This window comes from Mus musculus, chromosome 6, assembly GCF_000001635.26.
Source record: "Mus musculus strain C57BL/6J chromosome 6, GRCm38.p6 C57BL/6J".
Classification (NCBI taxonomy): Eukaryota; Metazoa; Chordata; class Mammalia; order Rodentia; family Muridae; genus Mus; species Mus musculus.
Genome location: NC_000072.6, coordinates 96,868,112 through 96,890,540, shown reverse-complemented (window position 1 = coordinate 96,890,540; position 22,429 = coordinate 96,868,112). Strand labels below are relative to the sequence as shown.

At 40.1% G+C, this 22,429-nt stretch overlaps 1 protein-coding gene across 3 annotated transcripts in view; it reads left to right on the top strand.

The window, feature by feature from the left end:
- Tafa4 (TAFA chemokine like family member 4) overlaps positions 1-22,429 on the top strand; it is a 229,206-nt gene that overhangs the window by 169,871 nt on the left and 36,906 nt on the right. The window contains exons 1-2 of one of the 3 annotated variants that reach the window (XM_030255465.1): positions 12,403-13,076; positions 14,480-14,508. The exons of the other annotated variants lie outside the window; for them this stretch is intronic. Coding sequence (XP_030111325.1) covers positions 12,898-13,076; positions 14,480-14,508 — 208 coding nt within the window. The 5' untranslated portion in view covers positions 12,403-12,897. Of the gene's footprint in view, positions 1-12,402; positions 13,077-14,479; positions 14,509-22,429 lie in introns of those variants that run through there. 3 annotated transcript variants of the gene reach the window in all.

Here is a 22,429-nt window from a genome sequence, read left to right as displayed (position 1 = left end):
GTAGTCCACTGTGGGAGCCCTTTTTACTTAGAAACAAAATAGAACCAAATTTCCCAAGGGGAAATGTTAAAAATACAAACAAGCTTTTTATATTTTAAGTATACAAGTGCAAGCTCATCATTGGCTTCTATGTTATGTGCACAAAGATTTATAGATTTTGTCCACTGAGGTGGTTCTGCATTCAAATGTAATAGAAAACCAAATAAGAAATCCACCCAAGTGTGCATAAGATGTTGGCTTCACAAATGCAGGCACTGCAAGAGACCTGCGAGGCCTTCAGCAGCAGGCCTTTTGCCTAATCTGTAACTTTTAGCTGTGTTTGAGTTCATTCTAAATTTACTCTGAATAGTTTTATGGTTGACCCAGTCAATTTTGCTTCTCCATCTGTCTCCTCTATCATGGATAAACCATGCAGTTATGGGACTGGAGAGGTCACAGGAGCTGGGAGGAAGAGTGCCCACTGTCCAGGGGAAGCCACTTTTCTGCTTCGTTGGTTGATTCCTCCCACCATGTCTAAGTCCCTTCCATGTCTCCACAATGGCCTAGGTTCTCCTTTTCACAGAAGAGTTGAGGGTTTGAGGAAGCATTAAACTAATGTTTATGGGGAAAATAATAATGTGGGTCATATGACAGGTGAAAGTAAGATGGCCAGCTCTCTTCATCCCCAAATATGGTGAGAATCAATCTGGTAAGAGTGCTGCTGTCATCTTGATTTTTACACCAGAATGTGTTTATTCTTTTTTTTTTATTCTGAGATGTATAATGAAAACAATGTATTTTAAAGTATATTTTCTTTCCTTTCTTTTCCCCCTCCCTCCATCCTTCTGTCCCTCCCTTCCTCCTTTCCTTCCTTCCTTCCTCTTTGGTTTGGGGGATCAGAGTCTTGAGTGTGCTAAGCACACACTTTTCCAATGAGCCACACCCCATCTATGTTTTATTGTCTTTTTTTATTTGCATGTGTTTTTGATTATACAATGTTCAGTGTTGTGTTTGAGCACATGTATTCACTTTGCATCTATCAAACCAGTCAAATCCCTAACCTCTGTGTGCTGGCTAGTTTTACATCAACTTGACATGACCCATAGTCATCTGAGAGGAAACTCAACTAAGAAAATGCCTCCATAAGACTGGGAGGTAGGCAAGCCTGTAGGGCATTTTCTTAATTAGTGACTGATGAGGGAAGACTCAGCCTAGTGTGGGTGGTACTATCACCAGCCCTGGGCTGGTGGTCCTGGGTTCTATAACAAAGTAGGCTGAATAAGCCATGAGGTGCAAGCTAGTAAGCAACACTCATGCAGGGCCTCTGAATCAGCTCCTGACTCCAGGTCCCTGCCCTGTTTGAGTTCTTGTTCTGACTTCCTTCAAGGATGTACAAACAGTGCTTGGAAGTGTAAGACAAATCAGCCCCTTTCTCCACAATTGATTTCATCATAGTGCTTCCTCACAGTAACAGTAACGCTAAATAAGACACTCTGCTAACTATTATCTATATTCCAGCTGATGTTTCAGTCTCTGCCCGTGAGAAGAAACACATATTACTGATTCTGTGCCCGGGTTGACCTGAATCTGCTTAGCATAAGGCTCTTGACTTCCTAGTTTTCTATGAATGGCAGGATTATACTCTATTGTATGTATTTTGCTTTACCCATCTGTGCATTGATGGACATCTAGGTTAGTTTCATGTTATGTTGCCCATAGCACCACAAGAAACATGTGTGTGCAGGTTTCTCTTTACCATGTGTGGATTTCATTTTCCTGGGGGTATATACTGAAGAGTGGGGTTGTTACATCAAATGGTAACTCTATTTTTAGATTGAAAAAATTATTCTCCACATTGTTTTCTATAATGTCTATATACTAAGTTAGATTCTCTCCAGTGGTCTTCAGGAGTTCCTAATTCTTCACAGCACTGCTAAGCAATTTGCTGTTGCTATTTTTATAATAGATTCTCAGTTTCATTTCTTCTTGTTGTGATAGCATACGCCCGTGAAATAATGCTAAGGAGAAAAGGCTTATTTGGCTCCCAGTTGCAGGGTATGAACAATTGTTGAGAGGAAGTCCAGGAGACAGGAACCTGAAGCAACTGGACCTATACATAGTGAAGAGCAGAGAATAATGAATCAAGGGATGCGTCTCACTCTCAGCTCAGTCTTTCCTTTTCTTTTAGAACAGAGTCCAGCCAATGAATGGTGCTGCCTACACTATCACATCCATGACACAATTAAGAAAATCCCTTAGTGACATGCCCATAGCCTGACCTGATTTGGACAGCTCCTCATTCATACTTCCTTCCCAGGTGATTCTAGATGGTGTGAAGTTGACAACAAAAACCATCATATAAGATGTTTTAACTAGAGAGAGATGATTTTTGTTTGGAGTTTAGATTATCATTTTTGTGATGGCTAATGGCAATGGACATTTTCCATATGTTTATTTTCTATTTTTTCTTTCTGAGACATGTGTACTCAGGGAATCGAACATTTTGACATGTGATGGGTTTGACATGGGCATTTATTCTTTGTCAGATAAAGTTTGGTCACCTTTCTCCTATTCTGTGAGCTGTTTCTTTATGACAATTGTTGGTTGTTTCCTTAGCTGTGTAGAAGAGCTTTATATTATCTAGTCATAGATGTCTACATTTGCATTCATTTCTTGTAATTTTAGATTCCAAGCCAGAAAATCATGGCCAACACAACGGTTTTAAAAATTTCCTTTATTTTTATTTTATATGGAGGGCATTTTTTCCTGTCTGTGTATCTGTGTACAATATGGACATCTGTACCCATACAAGCCAAGAGAGGGGCTCAAATCTCCTGCAACTAGAGTTACAGATAGGTGAGAGCCATCTATGTGTGTTCTAGACATTGAACCTGGATCCTCTGGAAGAAGAGCTCACCAGCCCTGTATGTATGTATCAATGTATTTCTCCTGTGTTTTATTCCCCATAGTTTATGTTTCTCATCTACTTTGACTTGATTTTAGTATAGGGCAAGAGGCAGGAGTCAGGGGTCAGGCTTTTATATATGAACTAGTTTTTCAAGTACTATTCCTTGAAGATGCTGTCATTTTTATATATATGTCTGACACTTTGGTCAGGAAACTATTGGTTGCTCGTGTATTGGTTTATTTTTGAGATCTGCATTCAGTTCCATTGATCTGTTTTCATGCTGTTTTGGCTACTGGTGGCTCTGTCAATGTGCCTTGAAGTTAGGAATTATGATGCCTTTAGCGTTGTTCTTCCTGTTCAGTTTCTGGGTTCAATTTGTGGTTTCTGCTTAGTTCTAGGAAGAATGTCATTGGTGTGTACTGAGTCTATGGATAGAGGGTGTACTGGATCTATAAATCACTTTGGGATTTTAGAAGTGTTCTGGTCTATAAACAGAAAGTCATTTATTTTTATTGTGTTCTTCAGTTGACTCTATTAGTGCTTTCTAATATTCATTATGATGATCTTCACCTTTCTGGTCAAACCAGTTTTCACTTAATTCTGCCTCGATTGGGAACACATTCCTCTCATGGTTTCTCTTTTATCAGCCTTGTTACTTGTTTATACCATGGTTCGAGCTTTGTGTTTCAATTTTATAGTCTGAAAGTTTAATACATTTATTTATCAGTTTTAGTATCTTCTAGTGGAATCTTTAGATTTTTCTGTGTGGAGAATCATAACCTAGGCAAATAAGGATACATTGACTTTCCTCTTTCCTAGATGTATACAATATTTTTATTGGCCTAATTGTTCTGACTAACCTTCTATTATTACATTCAGTAACGGTGAGCCCAGTTACAACCTTTTCTTGTTTCATAGACTAGAGAATTATTTCCACCTTCTCCATCTTCCCATGTAGTGTAATGTTGGTTATAAGTTTTTCATAGTTTAAAATAGGTTAGAGCATGATCTTTACATCTTTAATTTGTTCAAATATTTTTCTTGCTGTTCAGGGATTATGAGTTTTATCAAGTATTTTTTATTCATCTCCTGAGACAGTCTTAGGACTTCTTATCCTATAGTTTCCTTTTATAATAAATGAGGTCATATATTGAACCATCTTTGTATTCCTGAATAAGTTCCACTTGAGCATAGTGAATTATGTTTTTGATATACTATTGAATTTAATTTGCTAGTCTTTTGTTGAGCATTTTATATGAATATTCTTCAGAGATAATGGTTTACATTTTGTCATTTTTATTGTGTTTCTACTTCTGACTTTGTGTTTAATTCTGAACTTATAGGATATATTTGGAAGAATTTCTTCCCTTTAAATTCTTAGGGATAATTTGAGAAGAATCAATGTTAGTTTCTCCTTTGAAATGTTGGTATCATTCATCGTATTATTCATCAATAGATGACCCCTGTATTATTTTCTTTGTTAGGAGGCTTTTAAAAAAATTACTGATCCTATTTTACCACTGCTTATAAGCCTGTTTAGGTTTTCTGTATATTCATGGTTCTATTTTACCAAGGTGTGTGTGTGTGTGTGTGTGTGTGTGTGTGTGTGTGTGTGATTGTGGTCATCTATGTTGTTTCCTAGTCAGTTTTTTTATTTGTAATTAATTGAACATAGAGTGTAGCTCAGTTGGTACTGCATGCAAGAAGCCCTGGGTTTAGGGCCTTATAAAATGCAGAACAATGGCGCATACTAGCATTTAGGAGGTAGAGGTAAGAGTGTCAAAAATTCAAGGTCATCCTCAGTTATAGAGCAAGTTAGATGTCAACATGCACTATATAAGACTCTGTCTATTAAAAAATGAAATGAAATCAAAGCCTCAAGACTCATCCACAATGACCCACTTCTATTTGGGCTCCATATCTGAAAGCTTTCACAGCCTTTCCAAACAGCACCACCAGCCGGAGACCACTGGGAGACATTTGTTATTTAGACTGCAACAGTGTCATATCTCATAGTTTTGGTATGCTGCATTTCTATTTTCTCATTAAATTGTTAAATATCCCTTTTCATTTCTTCAGTGATCTACTATTCATTCTATAGCATGTTAGCTCTTTATGTATTTTATAATGTCTGAAGTACCTTTTAAATGGTATCTTCAGTTATAGAGCAAGCTAGATGTCATCCTGGCCTATAAAAATCTCTTGTGTATGTGTGGTGTATGTATGTGTGAGTGTGGGCACTCTTTTGTTACAACATGTATATGGACAACATTGGTTGTTGGTTCTCAATGCCACCTTACTTAAGGTAGAGAGTCTTTTGTGTTCATGCTGTATATGACCTGAGAGTTTCTGGGATTTTCTCAGCTCCATCTCCCACCTTGCAGTAGGAGTTGGCATCACAGAGGTGTGATGCTGTGCCTGGTTTTATATGAGCTCTGGAATCTGAACTCAAAGTCTTCTCATTTGTACACCAAGTACTTCATCCACTCCCCATCCTTGATTATTAATCTCTACTTTTATTCTGTAGTGTTTTTAGAAGATACGTGGTATGCTCTAGAGTATTTACCACTTACTGAGGCTTGTTTTGTGGCCTGATACATGGCCTATTCTAGGGATCTTTATGTTTGAACAAAGGAACATGATTGTGTGGCCACTGAGGAAATGCTCTGTAAACAAATGTTGAGAACTTGTGATCTGTGGTGTAACTTGGGCTCTGGTGCTCTTTCATTGACCTTTTTGATTGCTTGCTCCTTTTCTTTAATTACTGTTTGGTATGGATGATTTATCAATTGGTAAGAGTCAGATATTGAAATGACCAATTGTTACTTTATTATCTCCTACCTATGTTTTTAATCTAATTGTATTTGTTTTTTTAAAATCTATAATATTAGTTGAGTATATCTTTAAATTGTTTTATCTTGTTGAAATGATCTCTTGCATGTGAGCAATGTACACAGCACAACTTGGGAGATGGCTGCCCATGCTTAGGAGAAGTTTAATTTTTCTCACTTATCCTACTTTATCATTTATTTTTATTTTTAACTATCTTTCAGGCTTTAAAGTCTTCCAGAAACTCAAAGCCATTGGTTTTCTGCTTATTCTTTGAAACTGTGGCTCAACACAAATCTTGTCATTTGCTTTTGGGTGGCTTGGTGTCTCATTGTTGAGAAGAGAAACCATGACTAAGGCAACTCGTATAAAAGAAGGCATTTAACTGGAGGCTGGTTTAGTTTCAGAGGCTTAGTCCATTATCATTATTGAGAAGAGCATGGTGGGTGCCTTGCAGGCATGGTGCAGAAGAAGTAGTTGAGAGTTGCCTCCTGATCTGTGGGCAGACAGAGAGAGAGAGAGAGAGAGAGAGAGAGAGAGTGAGTCCGAGTCACTGGGCCTGGCATGGGATTTGGAAATCTCAGACAAGGCCAGAGATACACCTCCTTCAACAAGGCCATACCTCCTGCTTCTTTCAGATAATACCGTACCTTGGTGACTAAGCATTCAAGTATATGAGCCCATGGGGGCCACTCTCATTCAAACCACTGCACTGGACCTACACTTTTGCTTTTTTTTTTTTCAAATGTGACTTATGTGTCAGTCTAATTCATTCAGATTTTCCAGAGCCTCCTTGATCTCATCAAGATCATATCCAACCATGAAGCTCAGCAAACTCTCTAAAGCTTCCTACAAGTCTCAAGGTATCAATCAAGTCAAATCTTTTTAATTTAATTTAATTTTAATTAGGTATTTTCTTCATTTACATTTCCAATGCTATCCCAAAAGTCTGCCATACCCTCTCCCCCCTCCCCTTAACACCCACTCCCACTTCTTGGCCCTGGCATTCCCCTGTACTGAGACATATAAAATTTGCAAGACCAATAGGCCTCTCTTTCCACTGATGGCAAACTAGGCCATATTCTGATACATATGCAGCTAGAGTCAAGAGCTCAGGGGTACTGGTTAGTTCATAATGTTGTTCCACCTATAGGGTTGCAGACCCCTTTAGCTCCTTGGGCACTTTCTCTAGCTCCTCCATTGGGGGCCCTGTGATCCATTCAATAGCTGACTGTGAGCATCCACTTCTGTTTTTGCTAGGCACCGGCATAACCTCACAAGAGACAGCTATATCAGGGTCCTTTCAGCAAAATCTTGCAAGTATGTGCAATGGTGTCAGCATTTGGAGGCTGATTATGGGATGGATCTCCGGGTATGGCAGTCTCTAGATGGTCCATCCTTTTGTCTCAGCTCCAAACTTTGTCTCTAACTCCTTCCATGGGTGTTTTGTTCCCAATTCTTTTTTTTTTCTTTCTTTTTTTTTTTTATTACGTATTTTCTTCAATTACATTTCCAATGCTATCCCAAAAGTCCCCCCCCCCACTCCCCTACCCACCCATTCCCATTTTTTGGCCCTGGCATTCCCCTGTACTGGGGCATATAACGTTTGCCTGACCAATGGGCCTCTCTTTCCAGTGATGGCCGACTAGGTCATCTTTTGATACATATGCAGCTAGAGTCAAGAGCTCTGGGATACTGGTTAGTTCATAATGTTGTTCCTCCAATAGGGTTGCAGATCTCTTTAGCTCCTTGGATACTTTCTCTAGCTCCTCCATTGGGGGCCCTGTGATCCATCCAATAGTTGACTGTGAGCATCCACTTCTGTGTTTGCTAGGCCCCGGCCTAGTCTCACAAGGGACAGCTATATCACTGTCCTTGCAACAAAGGCTTGCTAGTGTATGCAATGGTGTCATCGTTTGGAGGCTAATTATGGGATGGATCCCTGGATATGGCAGTCTCTAGATGGACCATCCTTTTGTCTCAGCTCCAAACTTTGTCTCTGTAACTCCTTCCATGGGTGATTGTTTCCAATTGTAAGAATGAGCAAAGTGTCCACCCTTTGGTCGTCGTTCTTCTTCAGTTTCATATGTTTTACATATTGTACCTTATATCTCGCTATACTAAGTTTCTGGGTTAATATCCACTTATCAGTGAGTACATTTCATTTGAGTTCTTTTGTGATTGGGTTACCTCACTCAGGATGATGCCCTCCAGGTCCAACCATTTGCCAAGGAATTCCGTGAATTCATTCTTATTAATAGCTGAGTAGTACTCCATTGTGTAAATGTACCACATTTTTTGTATCCATTCCTCTGTTGAGGGACATCTGGGTTCTTTCCAGCTTCTGGCTATTATAAATAAGACTGCTATGAACATAGTGGAGCATGTGTCCTTCTTACCGGTTGGGACATCTTCTGGATAAATGCCCAGGAGAGGTATTGCGAGATCCTCCAGTAGTACTATGTCCAATTTTCTGAGGAACCACCAGACTGATTTCCAGAGTGGTTGTACAAGCTTGCAATCCCACCAACAATGAAGGAGTGTTTCTCTTTCTCCACATCCTCGCCAGCATCTGCTGTCACCTGAATTTTTGATCTTAGCCATTCTGACTGGTGTGAGATGGAATCTCAGGGTTGTTTTGATTTGCATTTCTCTGATGATTAAGGATGTTGAACATTTTTTCAGGTGTTTCTCAGCCTTTCGGTATTCCTCGGGTGAGAATTCTTTGTTCAGCTCTGAGCCCCATCTTTTAAGGGGGCTATTTGTTTTTCTGGAGTCCACCCTCTTGAGTTCTTTATATATAATGGATATTAGTCCCCTATCTGATTTAGGATAGGTAAAGATCCTTTCCCAATCTGTTGGTGGTCTTTTCGTCTTATTGACGGTGTCTTTTGCCTTGCAGAAACTTTGCAGTTTCATGAGGTCCCATTTGTCAATCCTCGATCTTAAAGCACAAGCCATTGCTGTTCTATTCAGGAATTTTTCCCTGTGCCCATATCTTCGAGACTTTTTCCCACTTTCTCCTCTATAAGTTTCAGTGTCTCTGGTTTTATGTGAAGTTCCTTGATCCACTTAGATTTGACCTTAGTACAAGGAGAGAGGAATGGGTCGATTCGCATTCTTCTACATGATAACAACCAGTTGTGCCAGCACCATTTGTTGAAAATGCTGGCTTTTTTCCACTGGATGGTTTTTGCTCCCTTGTCGAAGATCAAGTGACCATAGGTGTGTGGGTTCATTTCTGGGTCTTCAATTCTATTCCATTGGTCTACTTGTCTGTCACTATACCAGTGCCATGCAGTTTTTATCACAATTGCTCTGTAGTAAAGCTTTAGGTCAGGCCTGGTGATTCCACCAGAGGTTCTTTTATCCTTGAGAAGAGCTTTTGCTATCCTAGGTTTTTTGCTATTCCAGATGAATTTGCAGATTGCTCTTTCTAATTCGTTGAAGAATTGAGTTGTAATTTTGATGGGGATTACATTGAATCTGTAGATTGCTTTTGGCAAGATAGCCATTTTTACAATGTTGATCCTGCCAATCCATGAGCATGGGAGATCTTTCCATCTTCCGAGATCTTCTTTAATTTCTTTCTTCAGGGACTTGAAGTTTTTATCATACAGATCTTTGACTTCCTTAGTTAGAGTCACGCCAAGATATTTTATATTATTTGTGACTATTGAGAAGGGTGTTGTTTCCCTAATTTCTTTCTCAGCCTGATTATTCTTTGTATAGAGAAAGGCCATTGACTTGTTTGAGTTTATTTTATATCCAGCTACTTCACTGAAGCTGTTTATCAGGCTTAGGAGTTCTCTGGTGGAATTTTTAGGGTCACTTATATATACTATCATATCATCTGCAAAAAGTGATATTTTGACTTCCTCTTTTCCAATTTGTATCCCCTTGATCTCCTTTTGTTGTCGAATTGCTCTGGCTAGGACTTCAAGTACTATGTTGAAGAGGTAGGGAGAAAGTGGGCAGTCTTGTCTAGTCCCTGATTTTAGTGGGATTGCTTCCAGCTTCTCACCATTTACTTTGATGTTGGCTATTGGTTTGCTGTAGATTGCTTTTATCATGTTTACGTATGGGCCTTGAATTCCTGATCTTTCCAAGACTTTTATCATGAATGGGTGTTGGATCTTGTCGAATGCTTTTTCCGCATCTAACGAGATGATCATGTGGTTTTTGTCTTTGAGTTTGTTTATATAATGGAGTACATTGATGGATTTTCGTATATTAAACCATCCCTGCATCCCTGGAATAAAACCTACTTGGTCAGGATGGAAGATTGCTTTAATGTGTTCTTGGATTCGGTTAGCAAGAATTTTATTGAGGATTTTTGCATCGATATTCATAAGGGAAATTGGTCTGAAGTTATCTTTGTTGGATCTTTCTGTGCTTTAGGTATCAGAGTAATTGTGGCTTCATAGAATGAGTTAGGTAGAGTTCCCTCTACTTCTATTTTGTGGAATAGTTTGTGCAGAACTGGGACTAGATCTTCATTGAAGGTCTGGTCGAACTCTGCACTAAACCCATCTGGTCCTGGGCTTTTTTTGGTTGGGAGACTATTAATGACTGCTTCTATTTCCTTAGGGGATATGGGACTGTTTAGATCATTAACTTGATCCTGATTTAACTTTGGTACCTGGTATCTGTCTAGAAATTTGTCCATTTCTTCCAGGTTTTCCAGTTTTGTTGAGTATAGCCTTTTGTAGAAGGATCTGATGGTGATTTGGATTTCTTCAGGATCTGTGGTTATGTCTCCCTTTTCATTTCTGATTTTGTTAATTAGGATTTTGTCCCTGTGCCCTCTAGTGAGTCTAGCTAAGGGTTTATCTATCTTGTTGATTTTCTCAAAGAACCAACTCCTCGTTTGGTTAATTCTTTGAATAGTTCTTCTTGTTTCCACTTGGTTGATTTCACCCCTGAGTTTGATTATTTCCTGCTGTCTACTCCTCTTGGGTGAATTTGCTTCCTTTTTTTCTAGAGCTTTTAGATGTGTTGTCAAGCTGCTATTATGTGCTCTCTCCCATTTCTTCTTGGAGGCACTCAGAGCTATGAGTTTCCCTCTTAGAAATGCTTTCATTGTATCCCATAGGTTTGGGTATGTTGTGGCTTCATTTTCATTAAACTCTAAAAAGTCTTTAATTTCTTTCTTTATTCCTTCCTTGACCAAGGTATTATTGAGAAGAGTGTTGTTCAGTTTCCACGTGAATGTTGGCTTTCCATTATTTATGTTGTTATTGAAGTTCAGCCTTAGGCCATGGTGGTCTGATAGGATACATGGGACAATTTCAATATTTTTGTATCTGTTGAGGCCTGTTTTGAGGCCAATTATATGGTCAATTTTGGAGAAGGTCCCGTGAGGTGCTGAGAAGAAGGTATATCCTTTTGCTTTAGGATAAAATGTTCTGTAGATATCTGTCAGATCCATTTGTTACATAACCTCTGTTAGTTTCACTGTGTCCCTGTTCAGTTTCTGTTTCCACGATCTGTCCATTGATGAAAGTGGTGTATTGAAGTCTCCCACTATTATTGTGTGAGGTGCAATGTGTGCTTTGAACTTTACTAAAGTGTCTTTAATGAGTGTGGCTGCCCTTGCATTTGGAGCATAGATATTCAGAATTGAGAGTTCCTCTTGGAGGATTTTAACTTTGATGAGTATGAAGTGTCCCTCCTTTCTTTTTTGATAACTTTGGGTTGGAAGTCGATTTTATTCGACATTAGAATGGCTACTCCAGCTTGTTTCTTCAGACCATTTGCTTGGAAAATTGTTTTCCAGCCTTTCACTCTAAGGTCGTGTCTGTCTTTTTCCCTGAGATGGGTTTCCTGTAAGCAGCAGAATGTTGTGTCCTGTTTGTGTAGCCAGTCTGTTAGTCTATGTCTTTTTATTGGGGAATTGAGTCCATTGATATTAAGAGATATTATGGAAAAGTAATTGTTGCTTCCTTTTATTTTTGTTGTTAGATTTGGCATTCTGTTCTCATGGCTGTCTTCTTTTTGGTTTGTTGAGGGATTACTTTCTTGCTTGTTCTAGGGCGTGATTTCCGTCCTTGTATTGCTTCTTTTCTGTTATTATCCTTTGAAGGGCTGGTTTCGTGGAAAGATAATGTGTGAATTTGGTTTTGTCGTGGAATATTTTGGTTTCTCCATCTATGGTAATTGAGAGTTTGGCCAGGTATAGTAGCCTGGGCTGGCATTTGTGTTCTCTTAGTGTCTGTATAACATCTGTCCAGGATCTTCTGGCTTTCATAGTCTCTGGTAAAAAGTCTGGTGTAATTCTGATAGGTCTGCCTTTATATGTTACTTGATCTTTCTTCCTTACTGCTTTTAATATTCTATCTTTATTTAGTGCATTTGTTGTTCTGATTATTATGTGTCGGGAGGAATTTCTTTTCTGGTCCAGTCTATTTGGAGTTCTGTAGCCTTCTTGTATGTTCATGGGCATGTCATTCTTTAGGTTTGGGAAGTTTTCTTCTATAATTTGTTGAAGATATTTGCTGGCCCTTTAAGTTGAAAATCTTCATTCTCATCAACTCCTATTATCCGTAGGTTTGGTCTTCTCATTGTGTCCTGGATTTCCTTGATGTTTTGAGTTAGGATCTTTTTGCATTTTATATTATCTTTGATTGTCATGCCGATGTTCTCTATGGAATCTTCTGCACCTGAGATTCTCTCTTCCATCTCTTGTATTCTGTTGCTAATGCTCGCGTCTATGGTTCCAGATTTCTTTCCTAGGGTTTCTATCTCCAGCGTTGCCTCGCTTTGGGTTTTCTTTATTGTGTCTACTTCCCTTTTTAGGTCTAGTATGGTTTTGTTCATTTCCATCACCTGTTTGGATATGTTTTCCTGTTTTTCTATAAGGACTTCTACCTGTTTGTTTGTGTTTTCCTGCTTTTCTTTAAGGACTTGTAACTCTTTAGCAGTGTTCTCCTGTATTTCTTTAAGTGAGTTATTAAAGTTCTTCTTGATGTCCTCTACCATCATCATGAGATATACTTTTAAATCCGGGTCTAGCTTTTTGGTTGTGTTGGGGTGCCCAGGACTAGGTGGCGTGGGAGTGCTGCGTTCTGATGATGGTGAGTGGTCTTGATTTCTGTTAGTAGGATTCTTACGTTTGCCTTTCGCCATCTGGTATTCTCTGGAGCTGTGCAGGATATACTTGGCGGGGTCCTGGAACCAAGATGTCTGTGCAGGGTACACTCAGCAGGGTCCCGGAACTAAGATGTCTGCTGCCAATTCTCAGGCAAAGCGCTCCTGCGCCAGGCAGGTCCCTATCCTCTGATCGGGAAAATGATCACCTGCCCGTGCAGGATACACTAGGCGGGATCCCGGAACGGAGATGTCTGCTGTTGATGCTCAGGTAAAGCGCTCCAGCGCAGGGCAAATCCCAATCCTCAGAATTCTTAAGATCGCGTGGCTGGTGTTGTGGGTAGCTGGCGGTAGTCAGCTGACTGTGTGCCCTAGCTACCCTGGTGCTGCTCAGACTGGAAGGAGCTTGTGCCCATACTCAGACCGGGTTTTTGCTTCCCTGACTAATGCAATCTCAAGTCTCGCGCGATTGGATTGGAGCAGATGCTGTGTTCCACTCACCAGAAGTCTTAAGATCGCTTGGTGGGTGTTGTGGGTAGCTGGAGGTAGTCAGCCGACTCTGCGCCCTAGCTACCCAGTGCTGCTCGGACCGCAAGGGGCTTGTGCCCCTACTCAGACCGGGCTTTTTTTTTTTTTTTTTTTTTTTTTAGATTTATTTATTTTTATTATATGTAAGTACACTGTAGCTGTCTTCAGACACTCCAGAAGAGGGAGTCAGATCTCATTATGGATGGTTGTGAGCCACCATGTGGTTGCTGGGATTTGATCTTTGGACCTTCGGAAGAGCAGTCGGGTGCTCTTACCCACTGAGCCATCTCACCAGCCCCAGACCGGGTTTTTGCTTCCCTGACTAATGCAGTCTCAGGTCCCGCCGATTGGATTGGAGCAGATGCTGTGTTCCACTCACCAGAAGTCTTACGATCGCTTGGCGGGTGTTGTGGGTAGCTGGCGGTAGTCAGACGACTGTGTGCCCTAGCTACCCAGTGCTGCTCGGACCGGAAGGGCTTGTTCCCAATTCTAAGAAGAGGCAAAGTGTCTACACGTTGGTTTTCATTCTTCTTGAGTTTCATGTGTTTTGCAAATTGTATCTTAAATCTTGGGTGTTCTAAGTTTCTGGGCTAATATCCACTTATCAGTGAGTACATATCATGTGAGTTCTTTTCTGATTGTTTTACCTCACTCAGGATGATGCCCTCCAGGTCCATCCATTTGCCTAGGAATTTCATAAATTCATTCTTTTTAATAGCTGAGTAGTACTCCATTGTGTACATTGTGTACCACAGTTTTTTGTATCCATTCCTCTGTTGAGGGGCATCTGGGTTCTTTCCAGCTTCTGGCTATTATAAATAAGGCTGCTATGAACATAGTGGAGCATGTGTCCTTCTTACCAGTTGGGGCATCTTCTGGATATATGCCCAGGAGAGGTATTGCTGGATCCTCCAGTAGTACTATGTCCAATTTTCTGAGGAACCGCCAGACTGATTTCCAGAGTGGTTGTACAAGCTTGCAATCCCACCAACAATGGAGGAGTGTTCCTCTTTTTCCACATCCTCACCAGCATCTGCTGTCACCTGAGTTTTTGATCTTAGCCATTCTGACTGGAGTGAGGTGGAATCTCAGGGTTGTTTTGATTGGCATTTCCCTGATGATTAAGGATGCTGAACATTTTTTCAGGTGCTTCTCAGCCATTCGGTATTCCTCAGGTAAGAATTCTTTGTTTAGCTCTGAACCCCATTTTTTAATGGGGTTATTTGATTTTCTGGAGTCCACCTTCTTGAGTTCTTTATATATATTGGATATTAGTCCCAAACTCCACATTAAACCAGAGACAGTGAAACTTATAGAGGAGAAAGTGGGAAAAGCCTTGAAGATATGGGCACAGTGGAAAAATTCCTGAACAGAACAACAATGGCTTGTGGTGTAAGATCGAGAATCAACAAATGGGACCTCCTAAAATTGCAAAGGTTCTGTAAGGCAAAAGACACCGTCAATAAGACAAAAAGGCCACCAACAGATTGGGAAAGGATCTTTACCTATCAAGTCAACTCTTAACCTGTCTGTGAACACAGTCTTATTGGTTGTGAACCAGTCATCATTAAACTTTATTTCCCCTAAGTCTGATTCTCTAGACTTGGCCTTCCTCTGCTGTCTTCACTCCTTGATATTCATGGGGACCACAGCTGGCATTAGCCAGATTTACCTAATGGCTCACATTCCTTTTTGTTCATGGAAGGATGAGTAGTTAAATCACTCAGTTTCCTTGCCTTCTTCATTGCTTGCCTAAAAATCTTTCTCAATTCCTGCAGTTGCTTATGTCTTTCCCCAATTCTGCATTGAGCTGCTGGTTTCCCTAACTCCATGAACTGGGTCCTTATTAATACCCCTGTCTGCATGATGAATCATGTTTATTTCCCTTCATTTCTACTAAAGCTTGGATCTGAGAGGCATTTTTCATCACTTCCACTATATTGTCTTCCTCCTCGTTCTCTGATTTTTTTCCCCCATGAGTTCCAAAGATGAACCCTTTTGGATTCTATAAAGGGTTTCTCAGCTCAGATCTAATTTCCCTTTGCATCCTGCCAGTTATGAAAAATTGCCAGTCAATAGCTGTGTTTCACCCCCACACACACACACTTTCCCACTTTTTCTGGTAACTCAGGGGCAGGTGCGGTAGATGATGACTATATGCCATTTTCCTATTGTGATTTCCCCTCTATACAGGCATGTTTCTATTGAGAGGACAACTGAGCCTTAGTTGTATTTTATAGCAAAGGCCATGAAGTTGGCTTATGATTTCCTCTCACATGTGATTCTCTCAGGGGTTTTACTATATTCTGTAGTACACTAGTGGTTGTTGGGATATCCTCATATTCCAACAGCAAGCCCCATTCATCACAGATGCATAGCATCTCCTATTGAGGAAGATGCTCTGCTTTGGATTCTATTCAGGTACATTCCACTGTCAGAGAGCTCAGGTTTCATTGTATCCTGTCACCCATCTGAGGGAGTACAATCCAGCATAACAAAATCACATGACTACATACCACCCTAGGAAAGTTTGCTCTGCAGATGGTCTGTCCTTAGATGCTACATCCACTCCAATAGTGACACGCGTGACAGGTCCCCAAAATCTGGACACAGTCCTGAGGCGAAAAGTTCATGGAAACTTAGTCTCCTGGAAATTTGGCATTCCCATAGCTAGAATTCCCCAGATTTGTCCCTGCGATAGTGTGGAGGGTTATGTATGGCAGACTACATTACTTATTAGTAGAAAGGTTCCCCCCCCACACACAATCACTTAGAATAATAGCCAAGCTACTCCCATATGCAGGAATTTACAATTATCTAGGAAGAAGGAAGGTTGTGGTCTAAGAAGGAACCAGAGTAGATACTTAGAACTATAGATAGCTGAGTTACACCTATACACTGGAATTTACAGTGGCCTAGGGGAAAGGTGGACTATACAATTGACTAGAATTGGAACTATGGCAAGGGCATGAAGTCCTTGCCCCTGGCTTCTAAGATTAAGCTGACCTTAGGTGGGGCTGCTTTTAATCCGAGTTGTTAACATTGATTTTAATCCCAGTTGGCTCCTGTTAGCTTTTTGTATGCATTCCTCTGTTTTGTGAAAAAGTCACTTATAAGACTGGTGCTCACTTTGAGACAAATTACATTCTGATACCTCACTCCCTTGTGTTCATGTCTGTTTGTCACCCCCTTTTTGTCACCAACTCCTTGCCCACCTGTAACTGGAAACCTGAAATTTCTTCCGCGGATGGAGGGAGGCCGATTGGGGCCGGTCTGTGGCACTTAGAAGGATCAGACACAGTTGTCTCTTAACTAACCAACCACCCCTCCTTTACTCCTCTTTGGTTCTTTTGAGCCCTGTTTGGGTGCCAGTTGTATTGTGGGACTGTTCCTGGGATGGCACTCACAAATGGCTATGCATCCCATTGTGGGCTCAATAGGCCATCGGAGCAGTTCTCCTCAACTCCAGCTCGGTGAACCAGTGGTTTTACTGGTTCTGTACTTAGGTGAGAGGTTACTTACATAGCAGTTGATTTAAAGACAGATGCATCATGGAAAATCTTAATCGAGGAAGGGAGACAACTCAGGTCCCTGGAGCCTCCTGTACAACTGTCAAACAGTGTGACCATTCAAGGTGTTTCCTTTCCAGCAGTTGCTTATTTGCTTTTCCAACTTTGGGGATGGAGTTTGTGACTCTTGATTTATTTACATCCTGAGTGTTATTCTCTTCCATCCAGGAGGGAATGATTTAACTAGAAGGAAATAGTCACACAACAGTGGGTACCTGTGAGATACCAGGGGGAGGTATGCATTTGGGCAGGAATTTGTATCTTATGTGACACCTTATGTGATACTAGAGTGGGAGTTTGCAGGAAGACCATGTGGGATTCCCCCCAAAAGCAAAACTCTAGCTTGTTCCATCAACTGTGATGACTGGGAAAGTTCCCCAAGTGAGGACTGTGCTGGGATTCTCTCCTGTTCAACTTTCTTTGGTTGCCAGCTGTAGAAGTGTGTGTGAATTGTAGGGGAACTTCATGTCTTTTCCTGGGCTCTCACCCTGACACTCTGAGTCTTACAAGGATCTTCTTTTTTCTTCTGCTGATTGCCAGCATTTTCCATGGCAATCCACCTCAAGATGAGCTACAAACCTGTTGCTATTCATCTTTCTGATAGATGAGACACAAAGCACTTCATTCCTCCATTGAATCATTTTGATTTTCAAAATGGACAAGGTAAACCCAGTTACTTTATGCAGTCCAAGATCTGCTTAAGTCCATGGTAACTTCAGTTGGGCTATGGGTATCTGTATGATAATTCTGTTGTTAAATTCTATCCTTACTACATGTCAGGTACCACTGTCAGCCAATCACCCATGTCACTATGAATTCTCATATCTTCTCCCTGAGTTTATTATTTTGCAGACAAGGAAAACAAGGTGAAGAGAAGTGAAATCATTTCTTGAAAATCGCACAGAAACTAGCAGATAGCAAAGCAGCTAGGCAGGAGCATGAAGGCCTGGGAGTTCCTGGAGCTTTCCCCTCATGTTGATTTCTAGTTACTTCTATTGGTTGATTTCCCTCTGCCATGCACATTTATATGTGGAAGGCTTTCAGATTAAAGAAATCAAAATAGACATCTTTACCTTCTATCATGTTATAGACTTACAGCCCATTGGCATGCTGCCATATTAGAAGTATTAATTCACTGTTTATCTGCCTATCCATATATTCTTTTTTTCTGAGGTTGAAAACAAGCGACAGGCCACATGTGTTCCCCAAGAACAAGGTCATTCTCTAATATAATTTGGTATTGTGGTAATCTATATTGATACAAAGTCAGTGGCAGCCAGGGGCTGAACTACCCACAGTATAGGACACAGATCTTGCCTTGTAATCAGTATTTCCTAGTGTCCTGAATAGCATTGAAAAAGCCAATTTGTCACACATAGGAGCAAGTTGTGAAAGATTTCTCAGAAACCTTAATGATCCCAAGAGATTTGATTTACTCAATTGTGTTTCTGCGGTGATACCTCTTAACAGGAAGCATTCTGTCTTTTTTTCAGCCTATAAAGTGATAATTGCTAAGTGTCAGGTAGCTGGGATTACCATAACAAAGTATCATAGGTTGGTTGGCATAAAGAATAGGAACTTATTTCATCGCAGTTCTGCTGAGCCAGACTTAGCAAATTTGTCACGTATTGACAACTTTTGATCTGGGGCTTGCAGCAGTTTGGTTTCTAGTGAGGGCTCTGTTTTTAGATTGTGACAGCCATCTTTTTTTCTCTGAGAGCTCACATTCACATGATCTTTATGTTTATGTAAGCAAACATTTAGTCCTCCAGTGGGTCAGCTTACTAGGACATAATACTGATTGGAGACCTGGCTCTTATGGCCTCACTTACCCTGACTCCTTCTCTTTTACAAAGTTCTCTAAGCATGGCTACCTTGGGGTTTTAACAGTTAGATTTTGGGGTGACACAGTTCACTGTCTGACAATTTGTTAGAGTACTCATCAAATGCAGGAAAATAAAGTATGTTGTAGCTCAGTAGGAAGTCAATTTCTGTGTTTATATAACACGTGCCATGCATCCAAAAGTTTAACATTTCTTAATAATAAGATCAACTATTACCATTAAGTCACACCATTAGCTTTATTGTCTTTAGAAACAATCAGTTTTTTAGCTGCTAGTATTCTTGGTAATGAATAGTAGAAACAATAGACCTCTGATTAAGAAAAATGGTGGGAGGAAACTCCTTAAGTTACATAGTATTTTGAGTTACAGAAAAAGAAAAAAAGACTTATTAGAAATGATGTGTTGGGTAATGCTTAGTTATCTTACAGAACTAAGGTAAGAAACAAACTGAAATGGTTAAAAATCATTATTTTTATTTATAAACAATGTTGAAAAAATTTACTTGTTACATCTATTAGTGAATAGAAGTAGTTATTCTTGTTGAATATTTTGGGCAATTGACAAATTTTTCTTTGAGTAAAGTTGGAAAGTAAAGTGTACTTTCTGGTCATAAGAGTGAGGTTCTCAGTGGAAGAGGAACAGAACTGGAATCAAATTCATAAACTAAATTTTGCTATATGGCTTCTCCGGGAGAGACATGTCATATATTCCAATATGCTCTTTATTTTCCATTAACTTTTGTCCCATAATCATAGATGCTTGTAACACATTCAACATCCCTCATTTTCCCAAGGGTAGCCCCTTTCCACCTAAACAAGTCTCTATTGACTATACAGTTGAAGTTCTTTCCAATTCCTGATTGACTCCTTCCACATAATCAATACCTCTGAATAGCACTCAAATCATTTTTCAAAATAACTTTCACTGTCTTTATGAAATTCTTTATCAGTGTGAACTTTGCATCATAGAACATCTTGGACAATCACTGAGGTACTTACAGATATATGCTGTTGATTTGGGGTCAGCTATTTTCGTGGTAAGAGTAATACATAGAGAGAGCTATGTATCCCATATAGATCATTCTCCACAGGGACAAGATCTCAAAACTTGGGGCAGTCAGAATATCCAGGAGTTGCATACATTCTTATCACAGGTTTGTCTCTGTTTAGGTGGTCTATTTATTCTGTCTACTCAAACACCTCTGTGAGGTTCCTCTCTACCTGCAGACACACAGCTGCCATTCCTAATTGGTAGCATCTCTATACACTATTAGCTGCATTATAGACTCCTTCCTTTCATAATGGAACTTCTCAAATAGTCATTACTATACACAGTTTTCCACTTCCTGTTTACTGTCAAACCCATTCCATGCAAGACTTATCTCCACTCTCCCTCCACTTCTCTTAAAGCCATCAGTGTATCAGTGACCTTCAATTTGTGGTCCTTGTCTTATGTGGATTCCCAGAAACTCTGAACATGATTATGCTCTCATCTTTACATCCTTGCTCACTGGCTTCCTTTCTGTACATTAGGCACCCATTCTTGGTTCTCTTTCTAGGCGATACTTCCTCCTCAGCTTTGAACCTCTTAACATTGAGATGATTCTTTTCTTTGTTCTCTAGCTGTTATTTTTCCCCTAGGGATTCTATCTAGTTTCAATACTCCATATGAGCAAGCATCCATCTTAAAGGCAGATCTCTCTCCTGAGCTCCACATGCACCTATTCAAAGCTTTTTTGATCTCTCCCCTCTCTGTCTCTCTGTCTCTGTCTCTCTCTGTCTCTCTGTCTCTCTCTCTCTCACACACACACATACACACACACTGTCTTAGAGTTTCCATTGCTATGAGGAGACACCATGGCTAAGGCAACTCTTATAAAGGCCAACATTTGATTGGGGCTGGCTTATAGGTTCAGAGGTTCAGTCCATTATCATCATGGCAGGAAGCATGGCAGCATGTAGGCAGACATAGTGCTGGAGGAGCTGAGAGTTCTATATATTGATCCAAAGGAAGCTAGGAACTGACTGTCTTCCAAGCATCTAGGAGGAGGGTGTCAAAGCCCACTCCCACAGTAACACAGTTACCTCCAACAAGGTTACACCTACTCAAACAAGGACACACCTCCTAATAGTGCTATTCAAACACACACACACACACACACACACACACACACACACACACACACATTCACATACATATTTCATCTTAGATTATCCTAAGCTGAAAATTTCAAGTGGCACCTATCCCTCTTGGATGAAAGGGACAAGTGAGGTGACCTGCCCATTCTTTCTTCATTACTCTACCAACTTCACCCTCTCACACAGCTTCTGACACAGTGGAAGGCTTTTCTTAGCAGCTCTAATTTCTCACCTAACACTCAGATGTCAACTTGTTAAGCCCTTCCTATTTTAAATTGCATTTCTTGTATCATTAAAATACAAAAAGGTCCACAGGAAGTTAACCTTTTTTTTTTAGTAGCTTTGATGCTATATTTTCATGTGCCTACCATACAGAACATTCTAAAAGTTACTTATTAAATAAATATAGTTACAAAGAGAAATGCTAGTGACTAAAGTCTCATGTTCATTAAATAATTTAAACCATTTATATATATATATATATATATATATATATATATATATATGTGTGTGTGTGTGTGTGTGTGTGTGTGTGTGTGTATAATTTACTACATACATATGAGTTCTAAGAGACCCAATCACTAAATCTGGGAGCTGACATTGTGCATCTCAGCTTTTACAACTCTGTACGTCCCCATCTCTTTGCCTTGTTACCTGAGATGAGGATACGCCCATTTGTACCCAGGGCTTTGAAAGGCATTGCTTCTTTAATTCTCTGTCCTTAAGAGCTGGTAGAGAACCTGGAGGGACTCAGTAGATGTTTGTCTCCTTTAGGTATTGATCAAATCCAGCTAATGATGATTGGAGTCTTTGCTTCTGCACTGGAATGTGTGCTTTTTTTTTTACATAAACACATTACTTTGGGATGGGTTTATAATAAACATAAAGAAACTACTTGGGGATACTGGCCGTGTTTTTGCCACAGGCACTGATAATCTTCTGCGTCTTTCCTTTGATTTCATGTGCTAAAATTTTGTATTTGTCTCCCTCTCCTTGGTTCTGCTTCCATGAAGAGAAATGCCAAATAGAAGACCAGGTGTGAGCTATGTCTTCTGAGAGGATGGCTGGAGAGTGTGACTTCTCTTTGAGGGTGTATTTTTGAGCAGTGGCCGGGAGGGCGAGGGGAGAAGATTCCACAGGAAAGGGTTTTGTGAAAACAGTAGCAAGAGGAAGCCATCCCAGTCCAAGTCCTCCCTCTGTTCTGGCTTTCAACACTTCAGCAGAAGTTCTGTTGTATATGTGGCTTTATAGTTTATCCATTTCACAGCAGAACAGCCTTGCTTGCCTGGGACAAATGAGTATTTTCCATGTTGTTTGAAAAATTTCTTAAAGGCATATTTAATAACAATAAAAAAGCCCTGATATGTGTTTAAGCTATTTACTCTTCAGATGGAGCTAATCCACCCTCCATAGCAATCCTGAAGCAATCAATTTTTATCGCAAGGATTATCATAACCCCTTTAATAGTGCTGTGCACATTAACTATTCTGGTGAGCGAGGGAAGAGGCTTCTTTCATTTTACAGTTCTGCCAATATCTTAAGTCT